Raw genomic sequence first — 13315 nt, forward strand, 5'->3', positions numbered from 1 at the left:
TCCAATCACAGGTCGTATTTAAAACCAGAATGTCCAGCGATCTGACGACCGAGAGCCGAGCTCAGGGTTGTCGCATCAGGATTTTAACAGCACCTCGATCTGTGTTCAACAAAGTGCCGGTCCTCGACAAGACGCGGCATCCTCAAAAAGAGATGACAACTCAGGATCCGCTTCGTTTCCGGCTCGCACTGCTGTTCACGTGCCAGTGACGCATCACCACGGCTTATCTAACTAACATGGCCGCCGTGTACCCCAGAGGGGGGGCCGCCAATCAGATGGAGATGGAACGCCGGATACGCCAAACTCCCCAGTAGCAAGAGAGATCTCTGGGAAAGTGGACAACACCTGAACTCACAGCTTGACGCTTCCACGTGGCTCCGGTTGCAGCACAGGCAGAAAAAACACTTCAGGATTTTGCTTCTTGTCTTGCCTACCGACGGGAATGTCAAGGCTTTCTGTGGTTTAGCACACTCCTCCAGCTCATCACGGACAAAAAGCGTTGCACTATTACCGAAATAACACGCAAGCGTATTAAGTATACAGCCAAACCCCTGTACTCATCGAGAACACAAAAAAACCACTGTGCACACAAAGTGCCACGGAGAAACTTTGGGATGAGCTCCCCAATATGTTACGGCCACAATAAAACATTTGGCTCAACCCTGTGACCAGCAACATACGAGGACCCGAGAATCAGTAAAGCAGAGGTGATTTTATTCATCTATAAAGTAAATATTTTAAAACTTAAACAAAATTAGTGATCATTTCGGCCTAAAAAGAATTATAATAATCCTAACAGATTCAATTCTCGCCAGCTCGGGCCCTAATTATGGGAGCTTTATGATTCATGTTTTTTCTTTCATTTTTTCTATTATAAACAGATTTTTCTGTGATTTTTCAACACTAATTTGTGATTGACATGAGGGTATCATCTGTATCTTTTGTCCGTTTGTCGCGACGTTGTCTGAATCGAACGAGCAGATGTCGAGAAAATCAAAACACAGACAGACAGACGGAGATTTCTCAGTCTGTAGTAGGACGTGGTTCCCTGATTGGATATTTTTTTCAAGTGCTCGATAATTTAGCTCTAGGCAATGTTCCTACTTCTCCTGAGCCCCCAAATGCCCAAAGTAGCTGGGTCCTGTGACGGCACTCTGTCTGTCACTCTGAGAACCCACTTCCGAATTATCATCAGATTTACATAGTTTAGCATATTCATTTGTGGTCTCCATTCCCATTTTTAAATACTTCAAGATATTTTTTCTATCTATCTCTGAACCAAAGCGAGCACATTAATCTGTAACATCATCCACACACAATTCTAATTCAACACACATGACATCTGTACGACCTGGACTGTTAACTGCGTGTGTAAATTCCACTGGAGTAGTAAAGCATGCTGCACATGTGAAATTGACGGTGCCTTCATTTCAATCCCTTGATGCCGTTTGACTTCATGAATCTTTCATCTGGCCAACGTTGTTTACAGGCTTTTTAAAAAACATATTCACCCATAAAGTTGATTTAATCTCCACTGGATGTTACACAGCGCTGCCAGCATCACGACTCTGATATACTCATGTGTGTTTGAGTCAGAAGAATAAAGATGAACAGGAGAGGGGACATGACCAAATATAACTCCTAATCTGCCGGGTTGTGAATGAATTCTTTTATTGGCAGGGAAGTGGTTGCAAAAGCAGAAAAAGTAGAAAAGATCGGTGATTCTCCATGGGAAATATTCCTCTAGTCTGCAAAACAAATGGCTCCTTGGGATAATTGGCTTCTTTTGTGTACGGAGAACACTCCCAGTTTGCTCTCAGACTTCAAGTCCTACATCACTGATAATGAAATGGACAAAGAGTGTGTGTGTGTGTGTGTGTGTGTGTGTGTGTGTGTGTGTGTGTGTGTGTGTGTGTGTGTGTGTGTGTGTGTGTGTGTGTGTGTGATCGGATAAGTGGTAAAAATCCAAATGAACACATTTTCAGGAGTGCAAATGGTCCCTTGTTGCTGTCGGACCATATAGGAAATGTAAATGGAGTGGCTGTCGGTTTGTTGTTGTCTATTCAGAGTAGTCGTGATTGAGAATCATGAAAAAGAAGCAAAAGATTACCGAGGCTTACTGTTCCCTGTCTGGCTGCTGAACAACGGCTCCTTTCAATTTGCTCAACAAGTCCTCTCAGTGGTTTGAGAACGAGGCAGCTGCAGCTGAAAGTCGGGATCGGCCGGCGGACCTGATCTCCTCTCTGCCTGAGGTGAGGCGTGTGGGACCCCTTGCTGAGAGAACCGACAGGGGAACAACGTGACCGCATGAACTGTGTTCCCGGGCTGGCTACCAATCTTCTAAATTTGATAATATAGTGGAATTGTGTCTCACTGATTTGAAAGGTGAGACGTCCTCAGAGGGAAATACTCGCCGATTTCTACAAAAACGTGGACCGCTTCAGAATCGCGTACTGCCCCTTTAGCCCTTTGAACTGCCTCTGACGGCTCTTCGGGCAGTGTATGAATGTGACCGAAACCAACGCGGCAGACGGCAGCGCTGTTGTGTGTGAACGTGGGTGAACGTGCCTTTGAGTGCTCAATAGGGCTAGAAAAGCGCTATATAAATACAGTCATTTACAGACACACACACACACACACACACACACGTGCACACAAGTCAGACCTCCATCTTGTTCTCTGTCTGCCGCCTGCTGCCGCGGCGGCGCTGACAGGTCTGCTTGTCGGCCTCCCGCCCGTGCTCCGGCAGGCCCAGCAGGGAGAGAGGGAGACGGCTGAGCGTTGACTCGCGATGCCTGTGCCTCACTCTTGCCCCTTCATTTCCCTCGAATGCTTCCACTCACCAGCGGGCGGACGCAGCAGGGAGGACGTTTGCCTCACGTGTAACGTGGGAGTGCGAGACACGAGGGATGAAGTCGGCACTCACGGCGAATGCAGAGTTCGACCACTGTGGGTTACTGCTTCAGACTGAAGCAGCTGTTGTATTTGATATTCGGGTATCTGGTAGCCACTTTTTCAGCAATACCACTAAAATATGACTATATATTAATAGTTTCTAATCCATTTTCCCGTCTGTAGAAATCATTGATTTTCGGGCTAGAACCCCCTCGCACTCAATCCCTGCGCCTGGTGTCGATCAGCCGCCGAAGAAAAGCTCCGACTGTGGGGCGGCAGTTTGACGTTTTCTGGTATTGTTCGTTGAGGAAAGCGATTCTGGGGCACTGGGAGTATTATTGGAGACCTGTACTAGGAAAGCAGAGCAGGCAGAACATCTTGAGCGTGTGTCTCCTGCGTCTGGCCAGGAAGCAGAATCAAAACGTTCAAGTTGTAGCCCGCAAAAATCATCGGATCTGTTCAAAACATGTGGTTGCCAGTTCATTTGGCAACACACAGAGATAATTTCAAAATTCCACATCTTTTGAATTTTAGTTATTGGGCTCGCTGGCGTTTATGGCCACAGTAACATGTTATGAAGCCTCAGAATGTCTCCCGGGTGTTTTGTGCCAGTATTCATTGTCTTGAAATAGTCACTCTCATTTTTTGCTTTTGTCACAGCATTCAGTCTATTTGACCTAAACGGATTTCAGTTTAGATCTCTGCTGCTCCGGCTGAGGACATTGATCTCTCTCATTTTATGCAGCTGTGAAAAAATAAAATGGTAATCTGGTAATATAGATGCAATATTGCACATATCTAAATGTCCTGCCCATTTCCCTGTGTTTTAAAAATGTCATCGGTGGAGATAAGAAAAGCAATTTAGAGTGGCTTTATTCTTCACCACAGCTTCCTCTGGCCCCTCCGTCTTCCTGTGTTGTTCTGATCCGCGCAAAGTCCGCTCTCACGTCGATAATTTCCCAGTTGATTTGTCTCTTGTGGCGATTAATGCGTTGCGATGCGGCTTCCGTCCGAAACAAGGCCTTTGCCTCCCTCTTGACTGGTGTCCACAGGGTGAGTAGACTTGTATCGTTGTGCATGAGAGAGAGAGCTTACGTTTTTACTCCCCCCTATGAAGTGTTACCCACGTGCTCACATCTGACACCATTTGTTCGGAGTCGCTCGTTAAATATTAACATGGGCCAGAACCTTTCAATATTAATACCAGCACTTCAAAAGCACTTTAGTTCATTTTTCTTTCTCCATTTTCTCATTTTAGTCCAGATCTCTTTTTTTTCCCCCTCTTTCTCTTGACTCGTCCTCTGAATCATTCTGAATCATCTCTGCCCTCGTCCCGAATTGTGCAATTCGGCCATTCCCTCGCTGAATTACATTGTGACCCTCAGGCTGTTGTTGGCTTTACAATACCAGTGTGTGCGTGTGTGTGTGTGTGCGTGTGTGTTCATGGCACACAGAGGAGAACAGGGAAAACAATGAGACACCCCCCTCTTCGGAAAAGATATGAGATGATGACAGAACCAGCGGCGATGCTGTGCCAGAAGGAGACGTCAAAAGAAGGGCGGATTCGGCCTTTGATACGATTTTAACGGTCTGCTCTCACGTGACTCAGATACAAACACCTGTGAATGTTTGGTGAGTTCAGGTGGGTCAGACGTTCATTTAACTTCCACCCTCTCCCTCCTCTACCACCCTTAAATCAATCACACTTGATCTGTACAGCACTTCTCATGCAGACGATGTAACACACAAAGTGATTCACAGAATAAAAGCAATAACAGCAAGACCGCCCACCCCCGTCCACTCACAGAGCCAAACAATATTAGCGGCAACTGGGGGGAAAGCGCTATCGTAAATCTCACACATTCTGAGATGAGGAAGCGCCAGAGGCCAACGAAGACAGAAAAAATGATGGAGATAAAGATAATTAAATACTTAAAGAGATGACATAAAGATAAAGATAAAACAATAAAGATCCGTCATCCATTATCTATAGCTCTGTATCCTTAAAGGGTCGCAGGGTGGGGGTGTGTGTGTGAGCGTGTGTGTGTTTGCGCGCGCGTGTGTGTGTGTGTGTGTGTGTGTGTGTGTGTGTGTGTGTAAGATAAAATACAAACATGAGAGATGAGAAAAAGAATCTAAAAGAATGAATTGCTTAAAAAGAGAGTTATGTCAAACCAGACATAAAAAGGGAAAACAATTGGGAGAAAGTCAATAAGTATGAAAATGATTAAGGAAATACGTGTACAACAGTCTAGGATGTATAAATACATGTACATACACACATTGTGTACGTGCTCTACAATGAAGCTACAGCACAAAACAACTCACATTTTTGATTGTTTTTGGATGTTGTGTTAAAGTATTCATGTTCATATTATCATTATGAATCTGTGGCAGGGACAAATGCAATGTATTTGGTGTATACGTAGAAGTCTATACAAGCGCGCAGGGTATGCATCGCCGCTCACAAGCTTTTCATATTTCATGCACATTGCAGCGCAGCAATGTGAAGTGGCCTGGCGAAGAAAAGAAATTCAAATGTAACCTTTGCCGCCTGCCCTCGATGTAAAGCTCACCGCTGTGTACGGCGACGTGCTTCCAGACCAGCCATGGCACTTTGAATGCGCTGGCATGGCCGAACATGAATACATAAGCACATTTGAATCAGATAAAGGAGGACTGATGGGTTCCCATTTGCATCTGCGGCCCGGCCTTCCTCCGTAATACAACGGCATCATCTGTTTGTGCCCTCAGTGTGACTCATGTTTGCTGCCAGCGGACCAGTGACCTCCCGTAGCCGTGTGTGAATAATGGTATCACCCACTGAGCTCCGCTGCTGCCAGACACACAGATAAAGGCACTTTGTAGTAGTCCGACGCACGGCTCAGCAGAAGCCGTCCGCTTCGGTCACAGTTTGCTTTCTTCCTCGCGTCGTTGGGTTTGAACTTATGACGACTGAAGTTTGCAACTCTTTGGGACAGAATATTGGTTTAGAAAATGACTTAACACACAGTGGATGTGGTGAGGACAGCTCAGAATGAGTTGCTCCTGAGGACACGGTGAGCCATCATTGGCCTCCGGGGGACTGAAACCTCAATACAAGCTGCAGTTACACAGCCTGGGACCCAGACGAATTCTGGGAGCTCATTTCATTTGCTCTGCCAGACCCCGTCTGGATCCCCTCCATTGGGAAGTGATTTCTCTCCAGCAGAAAACTTGCCGGTCCAATCACAACCCATTATCTGATAATGGGCGGGGTTTATACCACGACGCCTGCCGCAAGCGACTTTTGTAAACAGCCAAGGCTGCGGCTGATGAACGAGCATCCGACTAAAAGTACCTGATATCTTCATCATCATCATCTTCCATCTCGTTCTGTTAATCAGTTAGTCAGTCAACAGACAATTAAACAATTTTCGATCAGTCAATTGTTTCAGTGAGCATGTCTATACATCAGGTTATTTCATGATCGGGTCAGGACCATGGGCCACCTCGGAAGGAGGAGGCTTTATATTTTTTATTTATTTCAAGGATATTTGGTCCTTCATTTATTTGCACCGCGTGGAAACGTCACCATGGGCGGATGTTGTGATGTGATGAGCGAGATGAGACTGATGAGATGAGACTGGCGGCACATGGACGGGGAGGCGCATTAACCAAGCACAAATGCAGCACATTGACTGATGAATAGAAACAGCCTCTTACAAGCATTATTGACTCCGGGGCAGATGTTTAAAATGACCCACATAAAATGCATTGATTTTTATTGATTCATTGATTGTAGCATTACAAATGTTGCCTGTGCCAGATACTTACACAATTTTGAACGTGTCTAACACTGTATTGCAAGTTCTGGCTTCCCTCGCTCCTCCTCTGTGCCAGACGTCGGCTTAATCAGTGGCGTCGGGCGCCGTAGCGATTGCCTGGAATCATAAACGCAGCACCTGACGGCGCGTACTTACGCGCTGAACAACATGCCTGCATTGGAGTGGGCGGCTTCTGTTCTGTACACACGTCACAACTGTCAAGTCATACAGAGAACGGCCCCGCATCCAAAATGAAATGTTGCTCCTCCTCTTCCGTCGTGGATCAACGGTGACACTGTCTGGCAGAAAATGAACCTGGCCGCTCACACCCTCTGCCCCGCCTTTGGTACCTGCATGTCCGGGAGGTGGAGGAAAAGAGGATGGTTTCTAACCTCAGAGGACAGGGGAGGAGGCACGAGGAGAATTGCCGTCACATACACACACACACACACACACACACACACACTAGCTGACTGGGGGATAAATGGTCTCTGGAGGAGAGAAACACAGGCGGGCAGGCGGAGGAGAAATAAGGACAGCATTTAAAGCCACACGTGGAACGCGCCACGTGATAAGACCATATTTTTTTTAATAATTCAATCTCTAAACTTTTCATTTCTGAAGAGGACGGCGCTTCAAATTTTTTTTTTTTTAACACTTTCACCTGGATTGACCTCGTGAGTCTGTTGCAGGAAACAAGCTTGTGGTTTCCGAGGGGAAACAGATGATACGGAGAGCTCCAGGCTGACAGGGACAGACGGACGGAGGAGGAGAAACACAGTTAGGCCTCGTCGTGACGCGCTGAAGACAAAAGGAGTACCTTGCGGAGAGGTGATATGAAATACCGGCTATGATGCAGTCCCCGCTGTATCTTCATTCATTCTACACTTCTGGGGATAAGTAGGGGAGCAGATCATAACTCTCGAGGTTTGATTTCCCAAGTGTTATGATTCAACGCACGTACAGGCTATCAGACATTGGGCCTGAAGGATCCCTTTAGGTTTCAAATAGATTGTTGTAAATGTCTTTGTCCATGTTTGCTCTCATTGTACTGGATCAGTGTTGTATTCCCTCAGACCAGACGATCTTCTGTTCACCGCGCTGCGACGCAGTCACAGCAGCTTGTTCCCCAGACGACGTGTTCCCGACGATAAGTGCTCAGTTGTCATTATTGCATTATTACCATGGACCGTGTATAAAGATGGACGTAGTCACCGGGTGTGGAAAGTGAAATCCCAATGCGGAAGCGCTTAAACTGCTCAGGAAAATGTTGACTGACTTTATTAATCAAGTAGAATCCTTCTCTCATAGACTTCTACACACACTGACTTCTTTTTGCAACCCGGGGAGTCGCCCTCTGTTGGTGATATCAGAGAATGCATGTTTTTCAGGCACGTGCGTATTGGCTTCATTTTACGGACCCGGTGACTTCGTCCATTTTTGTACACAGTCTATGGTTACCTCTTAATTATTACTCAGATCTCATATGGGTTGCATTTCTTTTATTGTTTTAAAACGCTTTTAACACTATTAACAGAGGCACTTTTTTATGATACATAAAAAGTACTAGTACTAGTAAGTAATGAGCATAACATTTATGTATAACAGACACGAGACGTCCTGCAGTTATGTCCGATTTGAGAATTTGCCATTTCCATTCGTTTTATAGTTTGATTTACAGAACCTCCACGCTGATAAGAGGCGATGCCCTCAAGCACCGAGGGGCACTGCCCTTCAGCAGGCCTCCTGGTGCTTGGCCCATCACACAAGAAAGTGGTCTTTTAAGTGAGCAAATGTTGCTCATGCTTTTTCTTTAACCTCTGTCTGAAATGACAGACCTACTGTTTCAAAAAATGACTAAGAATTTTGAGTGTTCAATCTGCCATTGTTGTCTCAGCTCTGATGAATCTTTTGCAAAAGTGCTAATCAGTTTATACTGATGCGGAGTATGTCGCAGATGGCATCCGCCCTCAGTCCCACCATCCATCCTGCTGGATGTCCTCCAGACAGGGTTGGGGGGACCTCCACTCAAATCCGGTGTCTCTCTCTCTCTCTCTGTCTGTCGTGTGGGATGCTGGTCTTCGGCCAAAAGCGTCATGGGCTCTCTCGGCACATTTGCACATCTGCAGTCCTGCCTCTTTTTGTTTGTTGCTTCAACACGTGCAGGGCGGAGTGGGGTTTTTGGGAACGGTGGCCTGTCTGGCTAAAGCGAGGGGGGACGGGGGTCGTTTGGGAACGTCCCCCAGACGCTTCCCGACGCTGATAACACATCAAAGACCGTCTGCAGGTTGGGATCATGATTGAATCATATAAAGTGCGTGGGCGGGTGTGTGTGTTTGCAGAAAAAGAAAAACACTTGTAGTCCGAACAGAAGCAGCTGGATCCGAATATGTGCTGGAACGATTAGATCAGCGGTTTCAGACCGCGTGTAAACTGGGGGCCGAGGGCGCAGCTGTGTTAACTAATGAGAACACATTTTCTCTCGGAGAGGAGGAAACGTCCCCCGCTGCATCGAGTCGGGTTGGTGCGCAAACCTCCAGGGCCTCTGTGGGAAGTGGTTTTAGACCACTTACCCAGACGGTGAGGGGTAGCCTCATCAACCTCAAGTTGCTTTTGTTTCCCCCCCGGTTCATTTGCATTCATTTGCAAGGACTGACTTGTTGCAAAGTTTTTAATAAAAGAAAAAAATATATATGTATCACAAGACATGTGGGAAACAGGTCGTCACAGCCCGTGTGGCACCATCACCAAACGTTGCCCCTTGTCGTAGCCAGTGGGCTCTCACGTATACAGGTTGCCATGGTTTTTTTAAAGTACGTACTGTCTGTATATACTGTGATGTTTGTCAGTGGTGCTTTGTGCCACTGAAGCACCTACTGATTGACAAATTGCACATTTAACATTTTACCACTAAGTCTCTGCCTCAGCCCTAATCTAACCTCACAAATACATGAATGTGATTCCATTTATAATTACTAGAAATAATTATCACTGTAGTTTTAAGCGCACATTACTCATATAGGAGGACATTTTGCATTTATTGGGGCCTATTTTCAATAGCGGATTAATACACATCAGTTTTTTACAGCACTAGGATGGTGTATGATAACAATACACTTCAGTCACACGCACAGTACTTGTTAATATCTCTTTAAGCTTCTCTATAAGGCCGTACCCAACTAAGAATTTTGTCACAATATTTTTTTCAAAATAGGCCATCCATCATTGCTTTATTGAACTTTGCCACATTTCCAAGATAAAGGATTCTAACCATGCCAATAGTGGGCCATAAATGCTTATGCTAGATATCAAACAAAAGCCGCCTGGGTCCAAAGCTGCCTGTACCCAGTGGACAGGTTGGCTTGATATTAGCACTTGCTCTTCTACTACTTCTGGGAAGCATACTGTGGCTGCAGACGTAGCTGTACATCGGTTAACAAAAAACAAAAAAACCCCGAAGGCTTGACCTGTAGAATCTCAGTCTACTGAGGGGTTGGACCGATGGTTGGATCTCTTTAACGCTTTCGCACCTCTTTGAAGCTGTGATTCTAAACAAAGAATTCTGTATGTTAACGATAGCTCAAATGACTTTAATATGAAAGTGACAAACCCGAAGATAATTATAACCCTAGCCCTTCAGAATGTTTTGGGGGGGTTTTAGAGCGTGACCGTTTCACTCTCACTCATTTCAAGGATATCAGCAGAAAGCCCACAGACAGAGTTGACCAATAGCTGGGGAACATAGCGGCGCTGGAGCAGGCGAGGAGCCAGAAATTCCCCTCGGGAGCTGGTGGAGAGCAAACACACACACACACACACACACACACAGAGCGAGAGAGTGAATATTAAACTCGTGGCTCCATGTGCCCAAAGACACCGCTCCAGATGAACGCGGACGCCTTATCGACTTTACGAGATGCTCATAAAAGTTGTGTTTTCAGCTTGTTCTCCTCCCCATGGTTTTTAAATGATGCCGATTATCAAGCGCGAGCCTGATGTTACGGAGAACAGCTGTTGTGACTCTATTTAATGTCTGTATTTATTTTTATATTCATGTTCAGAATTTCCCTGCCCTGACCTTGACAGTGAAGTGCCAGAGGCTTGTTTTAGTCACATGTGAACTGGACATGTAACCGACTGCAAAAGACATCGCAGCGGCATGTTGAGGTCGCTGCGTGGGTCACGGGAGACTTCTACAAATCCTTTTCAAATCCATACTTTTACTTTCTGGGTTTTGACCTCCGGCGTGCTGTGCCGCTACTTTTACTTGACGAGTAAAATAACGCAAAAATATTTTCTCCATCACTGGTTCTCTCGTGGCCACAGTGTCGACGCGGAGCGGAGGGGGAGTCAACGAGTTGATTTGTGGGTTGTTTTTTTTAAACCCGGCGCATCCTGACAGGATTAGGTATGGCACCAGGCGGGCAGAGGTGAGGCCGGAGGGCAGACAGCCCGTTAACCTGCTCTTCATTCGGGCCGACAAACACACGAGTGCAGTGAACGGCAGGGAAAGCACCATGAAATGAACGATGTGACGAAGTCCATGTATTTCACTTCGTGTCAGAATTCTGGGTCATTGTGAATGAGCATGCTGGCTCGTACACAACAGAGCAGAGCCACTGTACATGTTGCTACTAACCCCTGTGCCCTTCCCGGTATGACAAGTCCAAATAAAAATGCGACGATTGGTGGTTTGACAAGCTGTCGCACGCTTTGCCCCCAAAGGTCAAACCAGAAATATGACACACTGACACTGTAACTCCGCGTGGCCCTTGGGAAAGTGAGCGAAACTCTTTTTGCGGGGCTATATTTGACCCATGTTGCTGCTCTGCTCTGCTTTGGGCTGCTCTGGCCTAGATTCCACGGAGATTCCTCCAGAGTCTCGCTGGTATGTGAACAAATAAATAGAATGAGCTGTCATGATAATGGTCGAGTCCCACATTCCCTCAGTAAACCTTTGTGCTAAACATGGCTGAACCTACTTAGTGTGCATGTGTGTCGCTAAGCCTCATGTCCACGTGTATTTAATTTATGTGTGATTACGGCTGTTGGCCCTCGTGTTCAGGGATGTATTCAAAGAATGGTTTTCATTTGTAAGCTGGAAAAAAAATAAGCCTTTGATATCTGCTTTTTCTATTTTATGGATCACCTCTTTTTTCTCGGCTCACATAATTCTCTGCCAAACCGAGTCGAGTCAGGGCCAAGCTTTTCAGAGGGTCTGGCTGCATAAATCAGAAGAAATGTTCAGAGAGAGAAACCGTGGTGTCTATTATAGATAGTGAAGCCACCTATTATTTTAACGCATTGCTCAATAAGTTCTTCACAGTGAATAATTTGCAGCCAAAGAGGACAAAAGTGTGGAAACGGAAAACATTATTATGTTGCCTCGCACAGGTTTGATATGAGAAGGTTATTGTTTGAGGTTATTGTATAGAATGTATTATTTTTGCAGACACTGATATGAAATACGAATTCAGCAGTATGAAAATGTAAATATTAGAGTTAGTAAATAAATGAATGCTCCAGTGATTGATCAACTTAAACACACTTCTGATATATTGTTCACGTGTGTGTCTCCAGCCTGAAGGCGGTGCTGTCTGCCCCGCCGTCCAGCGGTGCGTTGGATCTGTCCGGTATCCCCCTGGTGGCTCGAGACATGGAGCGTCTGTGTGCACACCTGCAGCGCCACGCGTCCACTGTGGTGAGCATGGAGCTGGGCTTCACCGAGCTGACGGACGAGGCCTTCCTCCTGCTCCTGCCCACGCTGGCCGCCCTGCCACACCTGGAGACCCTGGCACTGAATGGAAACAGGCTGACCAGAACGGTCCTGAAGGAGCTGACCGATGCCCTGAAGGTCAGAAAGTCACTTATCATTTGGATTATTGTTTTTTTTTCACATATTGATCAAATGTAATCGCGATATTGTGTTGTATTAGTATTGGGTGTAATTGCAAACAAAAGAGCCCCCTTGCTTTTCTGTTACAAAGAATGATGTCACCCGTCTCGCTTGTATCATTGTCTGTTCTGAAGAGAAAAACATTTCAGAGAACAATTTCACGGAAAACAAATATTTTCCATCAAACTTTAAATCCAAATTCAGCAAAAGTGAACCCCATGGTGTTGCAGACCTGGGACCTCCCACTACCTATGGTCTCTCTGAGCCTTGAAGGAGAAATGTTCGGCTTTTATCAGTTATTCCCTTTCCTCTAGTGTGTTATATAGGTTTTGTGTATGTAAAAGGTCTGCAGAGTCAAAAAGGCCAAAGGTGACAAATCATAACATAACTAAATAAATAATAAAACAGACAAGGGAGTATATTAAAACTCTCAACAAGGTATTCAGCTCCTTATACTGTATACCAGGCTGCGGGGCAGGAGAGGAAAAGAAAAAAAAAAAGGCCAAAGTCCTCACTGACAGAAAAACACGGCTCCTGAAGCTGCTGAAACGCCGAACGATACTTCGGTAATATGGTGACATTACCATCTTATGAAAGTGGATACGGCCTAGCGGCTAGTCTCTAAAAAAGCGGTTGACCAATCGCAACAGAGTGGAGCCAGTTGGCCAATCACAGCAGACTTCATTGGGAGGGAGGGGCCTTAAAGAGACAGGAGCTA

The 13315-nt window shown here is 45.8% G+C and overlaps 1 protein-coding gene across 1 annotated transcript in view; it reads left to right on the forward strand.

Moving 5' to 3' along the window:
• Nucleotides 1-13315, forward strand: part of lrrc75a (leucine rich repeat containing 75A) — a 46137-nt gene that overhangs the window by 27671 nt on the left and 5151 nt on the right. The window contains exon 4 of the mRNA XM_035623692.2: nucleotides 12282-12555. Coding sequence (XP_035479585.1) covers nucleotides 12282-12555 — 274 coding nt within the window. The remainder of the gene's footprint in view (nucleotides 1-12281; nucleotides 12556-13315) is intronic.

Source organism: Scophthalmus maximus, chromosome 11, assembly GCF_022379125.1.
Source record: "Scophthalmus maximus strain ysfricsl-2021 chromosome 11, ASM2237912v1, whole genome shotgun sequence".
Taxonomy (NCBI): domain Eukaryota; kingdom Metazoa; phylum Chordata; class Actinopteri; order Pleuronectiformes; family Scophthalmidae; genus Scophthalmus; species Scophthalmus maximus.